Below are 20,051 nucleotides of genomic sequence, written 5' to 3' on the forward strand. Positions count from 1 at the left end.
TCAGGTTTTGTTTCAGTTGTTTTATCTGTGACGTTGGTAAATATTTTGGGCCCCATGAAAGCATATCATATTGGGCCCCCCAGTCCAGACCAATCCAGTTATTTTCCAAATCTTTTAGGACCCTTGGAATCCTCCTAACTTTCCCCCTCCTTACACCGCCCCTGATCTGTGATACGGAACCAGAATGAGTATTCGTGTTATTACGGTAGTGGAGAATTAGGGGGTTTGCTCCATAATTAAGCACGCTGAGTATGTGTCTCTCTATAACTTATCACAACACAACCCTATAAAGCGCCTTGGGACAACTTTGTTGTGAAAGGCGCTATATAAAAAATAAATGGATTGAATTGAACTGATGTTTATTGCGATCACACGTTGCTTCGTCTCCAAGCCCGCAAGTGCCCCCCAGCGTAGAAGATATAACATATCTCCTTCGCCTCCTGCCTGGTCGTCCAGCCAGATCTGTCAGCTTCAGAGTCGATGGAACCGACGACCAAGAGATGGGCTTCGCCAAATCACTGTTCACATATTCATTTAAATTGTTTAATCAAATAATCACTTGTGTCAAAACTTTCATTAAAGTGGGGGTCATGGAGATTAAAGTAACCAAACAGCATTTCACGAACTTTAATGATGTAACAATAACTTTCTATATAGACAACAATACATAAGAAAAATGGGAATTTAATGTAAAAATGGGTTCAATGTTCACTGATTGTTTTGACTCTCTGTCATGGTGGGTGGGGGGGGGGAATATGATGAGTTATGTGTGTTGGAAGTTTAGTAGTTTGCCAAAGGCAACAATTTTTCAGAGGTGCATCATCTCAGTTGGCAGCTCCCGTGCTTCCTATTGGTCGACGAAGGTCTTTGTTAACGTCCAATCAGAACAGGAGTGTGTATACATGCATAAATATTACTTTAAAGGTGGTGTCCAAGACATGCGGCCACAAGTCCGATGACACGACTACAAAGTCGATCATCGAACTGCGGCCTAGGGTGTCCTGGTGCCAAGTGCACATATGGACACCCTTATGCTTGAACATGGTGTTCATTATGGACAATCCGTGACGAGCACAGAAGTCCAATAACAAAACACCACTCGGGTTCAGATCGGGGGGGCTGTTCCTCCTAATCACGCCACTCCAGGTCTCACTGTCATTGCCCACGTGGGCATTGAAGTCCCCCAGTAGAACAAGAGAGTCCCCAGGAGGAGTGCTCTCCAACACCCCTTCCAAGGACTCCAAAAAGGGTGGGTAATCTGGACTGCTGCTCGGGGCATAAGCACAAACAACAGTCAGGACCCGTCCCCCCACTCAAAGGCGAAGGGAGGCTACCCTCTCATCTACTGCGGTAAACCCCAATATACAGGCGCCCAGCCAGGGGGCAATAAGTATGCCCACCCCTGCCCAGCGCCTCTCCCTGTGAACAACTCCAGAATGGAAGAGGGTCCAACCCCCCTCGAGGAGATTGGTTCCAGAGCTCAAGCCGTGCGTTGAGGTGAGCCCAACTATATCTAGTCAGAACTTCACCACCTCGTGCACCAGCTCAGGCTCCTTCCCCATCAGAGAGGTGACATTCCATGTCCCTAGAGCTAGCTTCTGCAGCCGAGGATCCAAGGTCCCCTCCTTCGGCCACTGACCATCTATCTCACACTGCACCCGACCCCTATGACCCCTCCTACGGGTGGTGAGCCCATTGGAGGGGGGACCCACGTACCTTCTTCGGGCTGTACCCGACCAGGCCCCATGGGTGCTGGCCTGACCAACAGGTGCTCGCCATCGAGCCCCACCCCCAGGCTTGGCTCCGGGTGGGGGGGGACCCGGTGACCCGCGTCCGGGCAAGGGAAATCGTGGATCCATTATTTTTTGCATCATAAGGGGTCTAGTGAGCCGCACTTCGTCTGGTTCCTCACCCAGGACCTGTTTGCCTTGGGTGACTCTACCAGGGGCATAAAGCCCCAGGCAACTTAACTTTCTTTTTTAGCTAATTTTGCATTTAAAAAAACAATTATGTAAAATATGAAAAAAATTACGCAAAATTAATAACATTAGGAGAATATCTCCAATATGATCATACCTGTATTTTCTGTTTATTGCTTATTAATTGTTTCTTATTCTTATATATATCCCTTCTTCGTTAACTCTGGCACAAGAATTTCATTGCATTGTACCGAACACGTGTGTCAATAAAAGTTAAGACTATACCTTGTCCAGTGTCCCGTGCTTCCTGGGGTCGTGTAAAAGCTCCTTGTAACAAATCATCTTCAACATGATATCAGAACGTTTCATATACATATGCATGACTGTGCTCTGCTTTGATGATTGCATAGCAGATAATACACGTCAGTTTTTAATTGGCACACTTCCGGTAAGCTGGGGTTAGGAACCGTGATGTCCCTGCGCGGATATATAGGAGGAGGTACGATACGTGAGACACTTCTTTGCACAAGTGAGTTCAGTCGCATCCCTGAGGCCGACCGAGTCAGGGCGTGATGTACAGCTGGGGGGACGGCTCGCGTGGGCAACTCGGGCTTCGCCTGCAAGGCGCTGGCACAGCAGTGGCGGTGCCCCGAGAACTCACTGACTTCCCTGAGCAGGTGATACAAGTAGCCGCTGGAGAATCCCATACTCTGATTCTCAGCAATAGCGGGAAGATCTGGACATGCGGGCGCAACTCATCGGGACAACTCGGAAGACGAAACGGAACGAACAATGTCCCAGGTAATGAATACAACGCGCAAATTTTCGTGCAGACTAGAGAGCAGGTGGCGAAGAATTCCGCTACATACATGCATGCTTGTGTATGTGGCAAATAAATCTTGAAACTTAATCGCACACTTAATTCATAAGTTTTTATTGTTTAATTATTTTGCATTCTCGTAAATAAGAACGTTTTGTTACCGGAAAAATCGTCACAAGACGCTAATTTTCGTACACATAAAGGCGTCCTTTTTGTATTGGAATACCTTTAGTTATGATAAACCTATTCTGTTGTATACATACTGGCAACTTCAGCTCGGTTTCAATTTCGTTTCTCATGACGTAGGAGTAACGAAACTTAGTGTCATCATTAATACACCCATTCTCCGTCTGCCTCGTATTTTCTGCTCGAAATGCCATAGAAGACCACCAATTCACTACTAAATAAAACATAAAGTAATGAATTTGATGATAAGCCAGTAAGTGTAATCAGGCTCGCTATTAGTGAAATTTATATAACAAATAAATGCAAGGGTATAAGTTTGGGTTGAACATTGTGGGGATTGAGGTCTCCACCAATTTAAGGGGGTCCAGGGGGTTGTATTGGTTGGCTTTGATTATTGGGTGTGTGTGTGTGGGGGGGGGGGGGGGGGTACAACCTGAGAGCATTTAGACAAAGTAAATTTAACATTATATCACACATACATAAAATAATTTCCTTTTTTTGTAACTTTGACTAAATGCCTGGGTTAGCGTTTTGCCTATATATTCATGATTTTGGAAACGTCATAGGCCTACATATAGTACATCTTGTTTTAAATGTAAGTATTTTCCATTTGTACTCGTGTTCGCGCAGTGGGAATTCAGAGACACGTCATTCTTGGTAAGCAAAGTACATACATTGTGTCATGTTTTATATAACCGATCCCTCAGTAATTCATTCATAAATTGGATGATGAACAGTGAGATTAAGACTGGGTTGTACTTGGCCGTTTCAGTGGCACTGGATAGGCCAGAGAGCGCAGTGGGCGTGGCCAGCGGGCAGGAGCATTGCCTAGCGCTGTGTAAGTCGGGGGAGGTGCTGGCGTGGGGGCGTGGCAGCGAAGGCCAGCTGGGGACCGGACGCTTCGATAAAGAGCTGAAGCCAAGGTAAAGAGAAAGAAGAGCAACGCGCATTTATTCATAAACAGGAGCTCGGTGTAAGGCAGCGTAATTTTCATTATGATAAGAAATACAGCAATTTGAAGAACTGAATCCATTGATGTCAATATTGAACAAGATGACTCTCACACAAGCCAACAAAAATGTGTTGAAATTAAAAAATTGCTAAAAAATTAAAACAAAAAATCATGACTAAAAAGAATACTTAATAATGATTAAAAATCATGACTGCCTTATATGTATTTTGCAGGATAATACGTCTAACCATGTCATCAAGTATGCCTACACCTGTAATTCAAGTTGCATGCGGAAAATATCATTCCCTGGCTCTGACTAAGGGTATGTAACTGCACAGTGGTGTTTAATTTATTGCTCAGTATGATGGCACATGTCTATGGTACATGTAAGACCCATAAACTGAGTACATGATATTGAAACCCTGATCTTCATGCAACAAAGGCCTGAGGATAGTTACGTTGCCATTATTTAAAGGCTCAGGTGAATCTTAGCTTAATTGCTGGATTTTTCTTTTTATCCTGTAGAGGGTGAGATGTTTTCTTGGGGAAGGAACAGCTATGGACAGCTAGGCCTTGGCAAGGCTATTTCCACGCAGGCTGTTCCCTCTCGGGTCCTCTCTCTTGTTGGAGTGCCAGTGATCCAGGTTTGCGCAGGAGGAGAGCACAGCTTTGCCATCTCCCTCTCTGGGGAGATTTACTGCTGTGGAGCCAATAATGTTGGCCAACTGGGCCTCAACAGGGTGGATGAAAATGGTAAGTCTTTTATGATCACCTGAATTGAGGGTTTACTGTTCAAGACTTGGGACAAAGGTAGTCGAAGTTTTAATTTTTTAAAACAACAGAGCTTGAGTAAAATGCTTCCGTCATAAATATTGCATTGTTCCATGCTAACACAGAAACTGATTTTCTTATCACTGGCAGGAAGATTCACTGTATGTGCAGTTCCTGCTCTTAGAGCCCTTAGCGTGTGCAACATAAGTTGTGGAGAAGCTCATTCCGTGGTCCTCAGCAAGGTGAGATGCTGCTTTTTCTTTGCCATTTCTGGGATGTCCAGCACGTCTCCTTACGCTGCTCTGATTCGTAGGATGGTGATGTGTTCACCTTTGGAGAGGGGAAGCATGGCCAGCTTGGACACAACTCCAGGAATAATGAGCTGAGACCTAAGAAGGTGGAGGGCTTAGAGGGTCGTGCTAAACAGATAGCATGTGGCAGGTAACGGTGTGAAAAGTCTCATTTACAGAGAGGCTTCAGTCCACTTATTCCTATGCACTAGTTCCAGTGTAATTTCCAACACATGATTTCCTGTTTTGCAGCCATCATACCCTGGTGCTCATGGCATCCGGGCACCTGCTGGCCTTCGGGAATGGATCGGTGGGCCAGCTGGGGACCGGGCGAACAGAGAACCAGCTACAGCCCACCCCCGTGCAAGAAACCTGGAGATCCACTGGAGCGTCTGCAGATACTGGTCTGGATAAACCCCCTACCCCATGAGAATCGTTCATAGATCAGAAGATGATACTTGTACCTGATGTATGTTTGATGTATAAAGATAAATGGTGAATGGCATCAAGACACTTTTCGAAAAAATTGAAGGCGACGGCTGTTAACATTTATGATTAAATTTAATCAAATCATTTGATTAAAGAGCCGACATATCTCACCTTCAATAGCTGATGGTCAAGACACCATCATTGTTGATTATTTTTGGTTGTATTAAAACACCATTTATTACTGCTTTGCCCTGTAACACTCTCCAATCTCTGGTCTCTCAAAGACATGAAGATAGCAGCGGGTTGGAATGTAAGCTTCATTTACTCCACACCACCTGAGGTAGTGTTTCCCTGTCACTGGGGTGGGTTAACTTTTAAAACGATATATATTTTTTGAAAATCATATGTATCACACACACACACACACACACACACACACACATACACACTGGAGAAAATTTTCCTTTTCCATTCGTGTCATGAAATTTCCCATCGTAACCTAAAAATTGAGTTTTAGCGATCCTTGATGTCCAACGAGCACTAAACACATTTCCCAATGGGGAAAAATATCTCCTGTTCATACAGGATGCTGCTGCGATATTGGTATCCGACCTTCTTTGTTCAGTGGAGAACTTCCTCAGACTGCGTGAATGTCAGCTGTTCCAGAACGACCAGAATATCATTGACTTTATCCAGCCAATGGCCAGGTCCATCATCAATTTACCTGAATCGTCAATCAATCGGCTGAGTACGTAAGCATTAGACAGAAATATCTAAGGCTACATGATGCATATGTACCTGCCATCAAACACTAATACATTATTGAATCTCAAAGCCTATTTTCTTCCTCAGGAACCCTGTGGTCCTCTTTGGAGCTGGAGTCATTCAAGAAACACCTTGGCATGTGGAAACATGCTCTGTCCATCCTACTGAAGGCTAACCTGCTTCCTGTGTATAATATGTTTGTGAAAGACTTACTTCAGATTCTGAAGGAAATGCACAAAGTTAGTGCTCACTTTTTATGGGGATGCGGGAGCGAAATGATTGTGATTGAACAATGAGTCCCAGCTAGGGAAACGTCATGGAAATGTTGAGGTTTCTGCTGCCTTATAAGCTCCTGTCATAGACAATATACAGCAAAATTCTTATAAACACATCACAATGTCGGGTTATGTGGTGAGAGTGGGTTAGTGGATAGATCTCTTGCCTTACATCTCCAGGGGATGGGGGTTTAAACCCCCCTCCCCCTACTCTGTATGCATAGAGTTTGCATGTTCTCCCTGTATCATGTGAGCCTCCCACTGGTTTCCTTGTGTAGCCCAAAGACACACAGTTAGATGACAAGAAGGGATTTCCGATAGTGTGTAGAGTATTCTGTCTTGTCACCTATGCTCCATATAGGATAGGCTCCAATGATTCTCTGCTGGATAAATATTTGGAAGAAGATGTGACGAATAGTCATAAAGAGTTTGAATTGCATTAAACTGACTTCAAATTAATTTCATTCAATTTCACAGGCAAATAAAAGCAGAAAAGCATCTCAGACTGTTCCTGCTTCTGAATTTCATTTACTGGACCTGAAACTCTTCCCTGTTTTGTTCGAGGACTGGATTCAGTGGTATCTTTGGAAGAACCGGGTGGTAAGACAGAAATATGAACATCTAGCACAGGGTTCTTCAAATCGGACCCTGGATTCCAAATCCAGGCCTTGTTTTCAGTTCTCCCAGGTAGTTAGTTTAGCCATTACTGATTCTGATTGGCTACAGGGGTGCAGATTGTGGTGTCTAATACTCCCATAAAACGGGCAGCTTTGGGTCGCTCATGGGAGTTTTCCTTACACAAAAAAATTCTGAGGGCAAAACAAAAAAATGAGTGGTTCAGAAAGATAACCAATCACATTGTAAAGGAGGTGGGTCCAAGCAACTTGAGGAGACGAGGCCAAGACATCTGATTGGTTGGACCCACCTTCTCTGCAGTCTGAACATTTCTGTGTAAGTAAAACTCCCATGAGCCTTAGGGACATGAATACTGGGAAGAAACCAATCCGAGGTCACATTCGAGCACATTCAACAGCAAGCTGTGAGCCAGCGGCTCTACCTGCTTAGCTACCATAACGTGGTGGATTAAAAACAGAGAATTAACTTGCAGTGTCCTTCTCACATTGACTTAAACTGTGAATTTATTTCCAATGCTAATCAGGAGACCCCAGAGACTCCAGCCATTTTCTGCCGCTTTCCATTTGTTCTGGACCTTCAGAGAAAGACCTTTGTCTTTAAATCTGCTGTACCTGTGATTAAGGTGAGTCAGTTCGCATTTCTTATGATTCAATATACAGAGACATTTAAAACAATTGAGCTTAAATTAAGTCTTATATGCAAATGATCCTTATTGTTCCTTATACTGATCATTTCAATTATAATTAGTTTTGGTATCAAGGAGGTCATTGTCATTGTCCATTCTCTGAATGAACACAGAACATTAGTTACTGCAAAACTCTGCCTGTGATCAGACAGTTGCTGGTCTAGGTCCTGTGGTCGGAGGGGTGATGCCATCATTGGGCCCTTGAGCTGAAAGCCTCCTGAGATGCAACACACTGGCTGACTCTGGGCATTAACCCCAGAACTTGTCCTTTCTTGCATGTAAACTTTATGGACAAAAGTATTGGGATACATCTCTTAATCATTGAATTCAAGTCAATGATTTACCTTGCCATGCAGTCAGGTTTACAAACATTTCTGAAAAAATAGATTGTTTTGAAGAGTTCAGTGAATTCAAGTATGGTACTGTCATATGATGCCACCTTTGCAATAAGTCAGTTCATGAAATTTCTTCCCTGCTAGATGTTCCATGGTCAATTGTAAGTGGTATTATTGCAAAGTGGAAGCAATTAGGAACAACAGAAACTCAGACATGATGTGGTAAACCAGGTAAAGTAACAGAACATGGTCAGCGAGTAGTGTTGTAGTCAAGACCGCCTAAACCGAGACCAAGATATTGCCGAGACCGGAGGGTACCAAGACACTGCCGAGACTTGAGGGTACCAAGACCAAGACCAAGTCCAAGACCAAGACCAAGACACACTAAGGCGAGACCAAGACCAAGACTGGTAAAGACCAAGACCAAGACCAAGACCGAATACAGACTAGGGCTAGAATGGACATCACATTACTCAGATCAACTGTAGAGAAAAAAGGCATTGCTGTAAAGTGTCATTACTCGGTAAATCAAATTCATGTTATCTTTTCAATTATATTGTCCATATGTCCATATGTCTCTCATTTAAAATCTCCCAGATTTGTCATAGTTATAGAAAATAATATTCTCAGCAATCCTCTCCTATAACCATTTTATCAGACCTCGTCAAGGGAAAGAGATGGGATGTACCAGAAAGATGTTCATATTAAGTCTCTTATACCAGGGAGATAGGCCTCGGGTAAGCTATAAATACGGCTATGTAATGATCCTCTGCTTTGAATTGAAGAGAATGCTATTAGTGCTGGGCGATAAAACGATCTCGAATTTTTTTATCGATAAAAAATAAGGACGATCATGTTGATACACACAGAGAATGCGCTGAGACAGACAACTCGATGGCTTATTGAGCAGAGGTTTACTGAACGCCAGCACAACAGCCAATCACCGACGACATTGTAATTTTGCCCATCCTCCCTTAAAGAAGCAATGGGTGCGTTCGACTTGGGCTTAGGCCTGTCTGCAGCTGACGCAACATGGAGCGTGATCTGCCGGCGGCTGCAGGGGTGGATTATAAACTGACTGCAGCCAAGTCGGACAACTTCTACTCCTCTTAGTCTGTGAGACCTGACTGCAATGGCAGCACTTCCAGAAAGGTGTAGATAAATCTATACAAATATCACCTGCATGCCTTCTTCACAGATTGGACGATTAAACAAATAAAGCAGCACAACATTACAGTAACTAACAATAAATAAACCACTAACTTACTTGTACTGTTAGAGCATTTATGTAATTTATTTAATCTTTATTTTACCAGGTAAATGAACTGAAACCAGTTCTCACTGCTTTACGTGCAGATAACGCATTGGAACTTCCTGGGATACAAACGTCATGCGTGTGACTAAAATCTTCAGCCAATAAGGGCAAAGTTGTGTCATCATGGAGGCGGTTCCAGTTTGTGCTGCACGGTCTGTCTCAAGTCGTCTTGCTCTCGCGAGGATTTTGTACCATGTGACATGGTGACGTTTTGGAACATTTCTTTGCCGACTTCGATATCATGCGATGTGTATGAAGTGTGTGGACTGTGCACTGGCAGTGTCCATTGAGAAAATGTATAGTGAAACTAGGACCGGAAATGCTGTAAGTGACGTCAGACGCCGGAGACTTGGCGGAAAACTTCAATGAACAGAGAGGACAGCGAGGACAGCGAGGGGAATTTGGAATCACTCGAAGAATACATTGACTGATATTTCGACGCTATAGTCATGAAGAAGAACCTAAATACATCTTCCCCGGGCAAAAGCGAGACGCCGTCATCCAAAAGAAGTCGCCCGGCAGACTCCCCCGGGACAACTTCGCCGACTAGTAAAGACTTTGCCGACATCCTGGAGTCAATCGACAAGCGATTGTCCAGCTTCGACGCGAGGTTGTCTCTGGTCGAGATTTTACATCAGGAGTTCAAATCCCTGAGGGAGTCTCTGGAATTCAGCCAGCAACAGGTGGAAACACTCGCTGCTGACAACGCCTCACTACGGGGCTCGGTCAAGTCTCTAACTGAGAATGTGACCAATCTAAAAGAAGAAAATAAAAAAATAAAAGAGACTGTCATCGATCTCCAAGCCCATAGCATGAGAGATAACCTGGTGTTTTCAGGCATCCCGGAATCTGCTGAAGAGGACGCTGAAATTACGGTTAAAACATTTATCAAGACCCATCTGAAGCTTCCAGAGGACACTGTGGAAAACATCTGCTTTGACAGAGTCCATCGGCTGGGAGCTAAGAGGCCTGGTGCCCTGAGACCGCGTCCTATTGTGGCTGAATTCGGGAATTTCAAGCAGAAGCAGCAAGTGAAGAGTCGCGGCAGGGAGTTGAAAGGAACGGACTTTGGCGTAAACGACCAGTTCCCCAAAGGTTTAAAAACCTTTGAACTGATTAGAAGTTCCAGTTTACAATTAATACAATACAAAATCCTGCATAGAGTGCACTATACAGGGCATCGGATGTTCAGGATGGGTTTTTTCCCAGCCTCTCCCTCAGTCTGCTTGTTGGGCGACCTAGATGGTATCACTACGGAGATTAACACAATCCACATGGCTTTCACCGCTTTATGCATTGCTAAGAAGACTGTCCTCATGAACTGGAAAAATAAAAATAATCTTAATATCAACCAATATAGAGACAGTTTGCTGGACCATATTAGTCTTGATACAGCTTCTGCCGCCACATTAGATCAGTCTCTCTGGGCTCCTTTGATCAGCTCCGTCACCTAGTGGGGGTGGGGGGTCGCAGGTTTGTCCCGCTTTGGTCTTTGTTGTTGGTGTGGGGGGTCATATGGGCTTGGGGTGTCTGGGGGTTCCCTGGGGGTTGGTTTCTGGGGGGGTTTGGTGTTGGGGCTGTGGTCCTGGCCTAGATGGGGCTTTGGTGGCTCTTGGGTGGCGTCTTTCTGGTGGCTGCATGCAGCGCTGCTGGGGTAGCCTGTGCCGGCGGACGTAGGGTACCAGCCTGGCGGCTGTGCTGCTCCTGGGTGGGTCCGGGGCGGGCTTGGGGTTCTGGGGGCATGCTGCCTCCGGGCTGGGGTTCCGGCTGGGCTGGGGGGGGCTTTGGTCCTGGTGGGTGTGTCGCCGGGATGTGGGTTTACGCGTGCACTGGGGCCCGGCCCCGGCGCGGGGGCCTTCGGCGCGTCGGTGAGGCTGGGGGCCTCTTTAGCTGGCGGGGAGGTTGTTACCATCTGTCCGCAGGTGGTCCCTGCCTAAGGGGAATCCACTCTGCGGGGGGGGGGGGGGGGATCCAATAGAGGAGGAGAATGGACTCAACCTGGGTGTCTATTGTCTTATGTAGTCTAGGAGTTGACTGAATGGTGGGGTGGGTGTAGTTTTCCCTCTATGGTGGGGTCCGGTTAGCCGCCCTGGGCTCTGTGGTGCCCGGTGGTGCCGCTGCTCTAGGCCCCGGTCTGGATGGGCCTGGACCCCCCGCCCTGGGTGGATTCCAGGTAATGGGGGTGCTTATGGGGGTCAGCGGGGGAGCTGGCTCCAAAGGGGGGGTACTTGCCCCCCCCCCAGTCCTTTCCTCCCCATCCCTAAGTGCTTCCCTCCTCCCGCTCCGTCACTCCAACACACATATAGGGCTTTGAGGTGCAGGTGCGTCGCTGGGATGCAGGGGAGGTATTCCTCCTCTGTCCCCCCGTGACCACCTGTGTCTCAGTCACACATCACAACTTAAACACTCTCATTACTTACTCTCTCATGACACATACATTTAGGGCCTTGGGGGTGGGCACACAAAATGGCGTCCGGAGGGCGGTCTGTTCACTCAGCCTTACCTCTGGTGCCAGTGCCCACTTCTCAATTTTAATTTGCACATAGACATTGAGGGTTCTGGGGAGGGGCCGAGCTGACACCAGCTGCTGATTGGCAGAGGGTGGTTAGCACCATGCCCTTCCCCTGTTTTAAAGCACTTTAGAACAACACGCACCAACACCACATATGAGCGGGCGGAGGGAGGCATGGGGTCTTTTCACCCCCCCGTTCTCGGTTCGCCATCTGGAGCTGGGGGCCGTCCAGTCGGGGTCTGGGCTGGTGGGCTTCTCGGCTGCTGCGGGGTCCGGGGTGGTCTTCTGGTCCCCACACCAGAGGAAAAAAGGGGTCCATCTCCGGGGTCTGGTGGCGGATTGCCCCTCTGGGGGTGGTGGTGCCTGGATCTCGGAGTATAGAGTATATATGGGGAGTGTGAGTGTGTGTACGGCGTTCATATCTGTGTGTCTCCATGTTGAATGGGTGAATATTTGTTTATGTGCGCATGAGGGTGGGAACGTATGCTTGTGTATGTGTACGCCTGTTTGTCTATACGTATGTGTCAGGTTGGGTCTTAGACTCCACCTGAAATAACATCTCAGGCTCTATTGCCCCCCACCACACTCCCCGCTGGTGGATGGGGCCCCCGGCTGCCGATGAGTTGGTGGTTCTCGATGTCCGGGGCTGGATGCTCTGGTGTGTGCTGGCTCACTCTCGGCGGTTGCTTGCCGGGGTCTGGCCCTTCCGGCTCTATCAGGGCCCCGGCTGGGGGGGGGGGCCCTTGGATCTCTGGGCCCGGGGTCCGGTCTGCCCTGGTGTGGCCGGCCGCCGGCGGGGCCTGCGTGCTCGTCGCCACGGCCCCCTGGGGCTCCTGCGATGTGGCTGCCGGATGGCCCCCCTCCGGAGCGCTCCTCTGCCCTTTTCTGGGTGGGGGCTGCAATTGTCCCTGCGGCGGTCCTCCTGGGGTTCCCGTGCCCTGGGGGGCCTCTGGATGTCTAGGGCCCGGGTCTCCTCCGTGTCGGCTTCAGGGTTCTGGGTGGGCGGGGCTGTGGCTCCCCACACACACTACTAGACATTTACATGGAGAAACCTTAGGAACACCAGCGCGCTGACACACACAGGTGTGCACACAGGTGCTCACGGACGCGTGCTCACGGACACACACTGTCTTGATCGGCTGTTGTTTCTGGGCATGTGTTGTAATGCTGGTTGTGTGTGCTGTTCAACAACATTTAACGTTTGGTGGTCGTTGTGATTAGTACAGATGTTGTATGTTGTCTTTCTCTTTTCAGCAGACATGGAAGCAGATTATCTGTTTTGTTTTTTTTTTTTTCTCTCCTCTCTCTCCCTCTTTCTCTTTCCCCCTTCTCTCTCCCTCTCCTTCTCTTGAGGAAGTAAATAAAAATAAATAAATAAATAAATAAAATTAAATAAATAAATACAAATAAATAAAGTAGTCCTCCGCAGAGGGGGGGTGGTGGAGGGAGTAAAAAAAAAAAAGAAAATGTACAAAAAAAAAGAAAATGTAACGTTTTTAAAGTAGATGCATCTGACTGGTTGCATTTGAATTGAGGCGCGTAATGAATAATGATACTGTTCTGTGAGGATGTGCTGTTTTCTCTTTTTTTCCCCATCCCATCGAGACCGCTATGTCCGAGACCAAGACAAGACCGAGACCAAGGTCTCGAGACCAAGACCGGTCTCGAGAACTACAACACTATCAGCGGGTCCTGAGGCCCATAGTGCGTAAAAGTTGCCATTGTTCTATTGGCTCAGTAACTGCAGAGTTCTTCCTCTGGTATCAACCCCAGCACAAAAAGCAGACGAGCATGCTGTCACTGGATTCTGGAGCAGTGGAAATGTGTTTTGTAGAGTAAAAAATTATGCTTCTGTGATTGTCAGTCTGATGGTCGAGTCTGGGTTTGGCAGGTACCAGGAGAACGTTACCTGCAAAGTTTGGTGGAGGAGGGATAATGGTATGCGGTTGTTTTTCAGGGGTTGGGTTAGGCACCTTAATTCCAGTGAAGGAATCTCTTAATGCTTCAGCATATTAAGAAATATTGGACTATTCTATGCTTCCAACTTTGTGGGAACAGTTTAGGGAAGGCCATTTATGCTCCTTGCATGACTTTGCACAAAGCAAAGCCCATAAAGACATTGGGTGAGTTTGGCGTGGAAGAGCATGACTGACCCGCACAGAGCCCTGACCTCAATCCCACTGAACACCTTTGAGATGAACCAGAATAGAGATTGTGAGCCAGGCCTTCACGTCCAACATCAGTGTCTGATCACGTCACCGATGCTCTTCTGGATGAATGAGCAAAACTTCCCACAGACATACTCCATATACTTGTGGAAAGCTCAGAAGATCCCAGAAGAGTGGCAGCTGTTACAGTTACAAAGGGGGGACCAACTCCATATTGATGCCTATGGATTTAGAATGGGATGTCATAAAAGTCCCTGTAGGTGTGATGGCCAGGTGTCCCAATACCTTTGTCCATATGGTATATATTTGGGTATCTCATGGAGAGCAACATGGGATATGCAAAACCTACCCAATTTCCCCACAGAATAATGAATAAAGTATCTGTGTTCTCTAACCTGCCCCAGGAAATCCGGATGATCCCGATGTGGCCCATTATGACGCCGCCACTGTATCTCCCGCTCCGCCGCTTTGCACTCATCGAGGACACATTCCAGACACTCAGCACCATCCACCCTGAGAACTTCAAGAGGGATCTTGCGGTAAAAAATTGATAGGTTTAAAAAAAGCAGCATCATGTATGAAAAAAGTAGGAACTATCATGTCTCCTGTTTTTTATTGGTTATATCCATCCATCCATCCATCCAGTACCTATACTGCTTAATCCATCTGGGTCGCGGGGAAGCTGGAGCCAACCCCAGCATCTTCGGGCGAGAGGCGGGGTACACCCTGGGCAGGCCGCCAGTTATTGGTTATATACTTTTCCCTATTTTACGCTAGGTCAAGTTTGTGGAGAAGGAAGATTCAGAGCTGACGCTTCTCGACCGAAAGGACTTCTTCCTTCAGATCTTCAAGGAGCTGTTTTTGCCGGAAACTGGAATGTTCTGGACCAATGATTCAGGAACGTTGGTGTGGTTCCCTGTGAAGGTGGGGCTTTGCGCATTCTAGGAGCTATCATATTTACATGGTGCGTAAATATATAGGAATCCATCTTGTCTACTGGTCAGGGTCTCCACAAGGGGTGTTGGAGTCTATTCCAGGCAGCACAGGTCACAGGGGAGGCCAGTCCATCAGAAGGCACATACACAAATATCACAGGCGGTTTGGAGACACTAATTCACTTAACTTCTTATTCGTTGATTTCTGGAAGAAGTGAAATTTCCAGAGGAAACCAACACAATGTAGGGGCAGCATGCAAACTTCACACATTTGTTGTAGGCGTGACTTTTGAACACTCAGCTCTTTTGGTGTAAAGCACAACTCCATCCACTAGCAATCATAATGAACTGAATCTCATCTAAATCCCGTGTTCTGTACTGCCGACATCTACTTGTGAATTTAGGTTCTGCCCGTGTCAGTAAATGTAATCATTCATTTCATTTTGTGTACTGTACTGAAAGTGATGTATCGAATGGCACACGACGAAAAGTGTACCGTTAAAACCCTACTACCTACTGATGCAAGTCACCCATATATGGAAATCTATACTATAATTCTCATTATCACAATTCATGGTTATTATTGAACTTTAGGAAATATTGAAAGGACAATTAAAACAATGACGTCTAGTTCAATTCTGATGCAAATAAATTGCAAAACATTTAAGACCCTCCTGTTTCTCTTGACCAACAGCCCACGCAACCAATGAAAAGGTACTTCCTGTTTGGGGTCTTGTGTGGACTAGCTGTACACAATAACAACACTGTGCACCTACCATTTCCCCAAGCTCTATTCAAGAAGCTGTTAAATGCAAAACCCACATTGGAGGACTTGATAGAACTCAGCCCTGAACTTGGAAAGTGAGTGAGTCGTGTTGGTATGTGTATTTGAACAGGTCATAACATTATTAAACAGTCTCGAGTGGTTGTCTTTCAAATGAATGACCCGTTGATTGATACATTATTGCATTGATTTGAAGGAATTTAATGACAGTATTTACGTCATTTTCTTTGTAGTACTTTGAAGAACATCTTGGAGGACAGAGATGATGTTGCAGCCATGGACCTGACCTACTCAGTACGTGCTAAGCTAATACCAACAGCTAATTGAATAACATGTGATTCCCTTTGGGCCACTTTGCACATACAGCTACACACTGTACTTCTTCATAACTTTATTGATAAAGCTTCAGTTGTTTTTTTACCAGGTGAGCTGGGATGGTGTAACTGTGGAACTGGATCCCACTGAAAAAGACAAACCTGTCACCAATGCCAACAAGTAAACCTTTATTTGTTTACCACGTATAATGAGTTATTTTTTCTTTCAAAGTCAGAGCTAGAATTAAAATATCTAATTTTTAGTTATTACCCTACACAATGTATGATTGCTTCCCTATTTATGAATGTAGATTAATTTTCAGTGTTTTTTTCCACAGATATGATTTTGTCAGGGCCTATGTTGATCTCATCCTAAACAAATCAGTGGAGACGATCTTTGGGGAGGTCAAGAGAGGCTTCTTCACGGTTTGTGACGTGGACTTGGTGGAGCTCTTCCAGCCTCACGAACTGATGGAGCTGATGGTGGGGAACGAGGAATATGACTGGGAGAAATTCAGACAGGTTGATAAACCATATCGCCCGTAAACATGCTGCCTATAACGACAGACAGAAAGGGTTTGAGGGGATTCGCAATGAGACCATTTCATGATATAACCACTTACATTCTCTCCAGAACTCAATATATGAGGGAGCGTACCAGTCAAACCACCCCTACATAAAAATGTTCTGGGAGGTGTTTGAGGAGCTGTCAGAAGATGAGAAAAGGACCTTCTTCTGTAAGTTCATGGGGGGGTTAATGGATCTTATTGGAAAGTTAGGGATTAGTTGCTGAGACTGTGAGTTGGTGTACTATGTAAAAAGGTAAAAGTAGTAGTGGGTAGTTCAGGTCCAGAAAGTAAAAATCCAGACCAAGATTTTGTTTCAACCAACCAGTTGAGTACTCTGTGACTATGGGTTTGACTTCATGCAGCCACTTACAGCGCTGGCTTAAAGCAATGCATTCTGGTCCATACGCAATGCATCATGGTTAGATTTTTTTGTCCGGCTTCAGCCGGCGCTGCAAAACGTCACCACGCGTCACCATGTCACATGGTACAAAAACCGACTTGAGACAGATCGTGCAGCACCTCTCAGCCGGCTGCATTAACTGGAACCATGACGACACACCTTTGCCCTTATTGGCTGAAGAGTTTAGTTACACGCATGACGTTTGTATCCCAGGCAGTTCTGATGCGTAATCTGCTATTTCTCCCGAAAAGCACGTAAAGCAGTGAGAACTGGTTTTCAGTTAATTTACCTGGTAAAATAAAGTTTAAGTAAATGAAATAAATGCTCTAATAGTACACGTAAGTTAGTGGTTTATTTATTGTTACTTACTGTAATGTTTCGCTGCTTTATTTGTTTAATCGTCTACTCTGTGAAGAATTAAGGCATTCAAGTAAGAACTGCATTGTACTCTGTACATGACAATAAAAACATCTTTTTTTATATGAATCCTTGAAGTAAATGTATTTGATCTTTTTTCTGGCTGCTATCTTTTTACACAGAGCCAGTATAAATATTTTTTTCACTGCTAACAGTTTGGATGAGGAGTTGGTTGTTGTAAAAGAAGTAATGTGCATGCAGGTGATATTTGTATAGATTTATCTACACCCTTCTGGCAGTGCTGCCATTGCAGTCAGGTCTCGCAGACTACGAGGAGTAGAAGTTGTCCGACTTCACTGCAGTCAGTTTATACTCCACCCCTGCAGCTGCCAGCAGATCGCACTCCACGTCACGTCAGCTGCAGACAGACCTAAGCCCAAGTCGAACGCACCCTATGATTCTTTATAGGTAACTGGTTGGTTGAAACAAAATCTTGGTCTCAACCGGAACTATCTATCTCTAGGTAAAAGTAGCATGCAGATGAAAACATTATGCATTTCATTATGGTTGGGGAAATGTAGATTTTGTTGTATAACTCAGCCGAGTTATTTTGACCTCTTCTGAAGCAGTGACATGGGCTCTTCTGTGATTTCAGTATTTCTGACGGGATCTAAGCGAGTACCTATCCTGGGGATGGACCAGGTAATAATGAGGGTTCAGTGCCGCCCTGAGTGGACTGAGGACCACTCCGCAGAGGCCCTTACGTGCCACAACCTTCTGTATCTGCCCATCTATCCTACGAAGGAGATGCTGAAGACCAAGCTCATTCATGCCATCACACACAACAAGGACTTCTGGATGGATGAGTTTAAGGCAGCTCAGCCTTAATTGCGCCTCCGTGGGCTTCACTCAACTTCACTTAAAGTTTCATTCACTTTCCAAGCACATCGTTTCCCCCAGGATTTGCTCCTTAGATCAGTGTTTCTCAACCTGATCCTCGGAGACCCCCAGCGGTCCATGTTTTTACTCCCTCCCAGCTCCCTGCCAGACAGTCCAAAATGTTGGTCCTTCTGGGAGGGAGCAAAAACGTGGACTGTCTGGGAATCCTCAAGAACCAGTTGGAGAAGCATTGCATTATATCTATCTATTTACTCGAGGTATTAATTCACAGAGACTTACAGTTATTCATATGTATATACAATCACATTAACTGCATATATAAAAATCAACACAGAATCACATCAATAAAACAAACATAATAGATATGTGTTCGTCTAATTCCAAGGTAGTATAGATATATATACAATACAGTAATGTTAATTAGTTGTATAAGAACCAGAAATATTACACACTAGTTTAATTTCATTTTATTTAGTTTGTTGTTTGTTTAGTTTGTTCATACTGAAAAATTCCTTCTAAAAACCAGTAGACATTAATTATTCAAATGCGTGTCTGTAGATCTTCTATAGTGACAAAATATTAATCTGCAATTATAATGGTGAATAAATATTGGTTATATAGTCTTTTATTAATAAATGAATTTCAATTAGCAGTTGTGGTGTGGATGATTGATCAGGTTTTGTTTCAGTTCTATCTGTGACGTTGCTAAATATTTTGGGCCCCATGAAAGCATATCATATTGGGCCCCCCAGTCCAGACCAATCCAGTTATTTTCCAAATCTTTTAGGACCCCTGTCACTCCGGGGCCCTTGGAATCCTCCTAACTTTCCCCCTCCTTACACCGCCCCTAATCTGTGATACGGAACCAAAATGAGTATTCGTGTTATTACGGTAGTGCAGAATTAGAGGGTTTGCTCCATAATTATGCACGCTGAGTATGTGTCGCTCTATAACTGATGTTTATTGTGATAACACGTTGCTTCGTCTCCGAGCCCGCAAGTACACTCCAGCGTAAAAGACATAACATGGCGTTAGACCTGCCATTGCCGGTCACTGCTAGCCAGTTACAGCAGCATGAATATTAGAAAGAAAAGCTCGATTATGCACTTAACTGAAATGGAACTAAGCTGTGAAAGGATTACTAGGATTTTAAAGTCTTCCATAGGCATACATACTGCAGGATGTAGAAATCCTTACACTTCAGTTTCCAACTCGCATGTCCTATTAGTGGTTTCAGTGATTCGTCACTAACGCTATACAGATAAAATTATCCAGAGCTTTTGTCAAGTTTACTGTAATTGTAACATTCTTGTTCAGTATCTATCATTTATTGTCGGAAGTGGGCTAGGTCCTTCACTGCCGATAAGAAGTAACTAAGTATCAATTAAAGTTATAATATGCATTTTAACCATGGATGAAAAATAATAATTTAAAGTATATTTCCCCCGCGATGCCCGTTGGTACCCCCATTCTGGGTTGTTCCCTGCCTTGCGCCCGTAACCTCCTGGATAGGCTCCGGACCTCCTGCGACCCTGAATAGGGGAAGCGGTTCCAGAAAACGGATGGATGGATGGATGGATATTTCCCCTTCTCTCTTGCAACCGGGATCCCGAGGTGTTTCGTCGTGCGGTGGGACCGCGCAACGCGCTGTACCAATGCATGCCCCCAACTTGACCTGACCTTATATTTTTCCAAAACTCCCAATAAAAATAACTATTATTAATGATTATGGTG

At 45.3% G+C, this 20,051-nt stretch overlaps 1 protein-coding gene across 1 annotated transcript; it reads left to right on the plus strand.

Annotated features, from left to right (window-relative positions):
- Positions 1 to 2,404: 2,404 nt before the first annotated feature.
- LOC140582808 (probable E3 ubiquitin-protein ligase HERC6) lies at positions 2,405 to 18,925 on the plus strand. Its single transcript, XM_072707190.1, has 20 exons — positions 2,405 to 2,720; positions 3,698 to 3,848; positions 4,111 to 4,199; positions 4,403 to 4,630; positions 4,799 to 4,890; positions 4,962 to 5,089; positions 5,191 to 5,342; positions 5,652 to 5,707; positions 5,953 to 6,115; positions 6,220 to 6,371; positions 6,885 to 7,007; positions 7,567 to 7,665; positions 14,463 to 14,597; positions 14,836 to 14,982; positions 15,688 to 15,854; positions 16,011 to 16,071; positions 16,202 to 16,272; positions 16,430 to 16,613; positions 16,726 to 16,828; positions 18,073 to 18,925. Exons 1-20 carry the CDS (start codon positions 2,492 to 2,494, stop codon positions 18,303 to 18,305), a joined length of 2,763 nt encoding a protein of 920 aa, XP_072563291.1. The 5' UTR covers positions 2,405 to 2,491; the 3' UTR covers positions 18,306 to 18,925.
- The last annotated feature ends 1,126 nt before the right edge of the window (positions 18,926 to 20,051 follow it).

The sequence above is a fragment of the Paramormyrops kingsleyae genome, chromosome 25 (genome assembly GCF_048594095.1).
Source record: "Paramormyrops kingsleyae isolate MSU_618 chromosome 25, PKINGS_0.4, whole genome shotgun sequence".
In the NCBI taxonomy this organism is placed as follows: Eukaryota; Metazoa; Chordata; class Actinopteri; order Osteoglossiformes; family Mormyridae; genus Paramormyrops; species Paramormyrops kingsleyae.

What these genes read in the sequence shown, in the direction of transcription:
- LOC140582808 (XM_072707190.1), top strand. Translation starts at nt 2,492, where the DNA reads ATGTACAGCTGGGGGGACGGCTCGCGTGGGCAACTCGGGCTTCGCCTG. An exon ending in CGGAACGAACAATGTCCCAG is followed by an intron (nt 2,721 to 3,697) that starts GTAATGAATACA and finishes TGGCCGTTTCAG; the next exon opens with TGGCACTGGATAGGCCAGAG. An exon ending in TGGTGTGGTTCCCTGTGAAG is followed by an intron (nt 14,983 to 15,687) that starts GTGGGGCTTTGC and finishes CTTGACCAACAG; the next exon opens with CCCACGCAACCAATGAAAAG.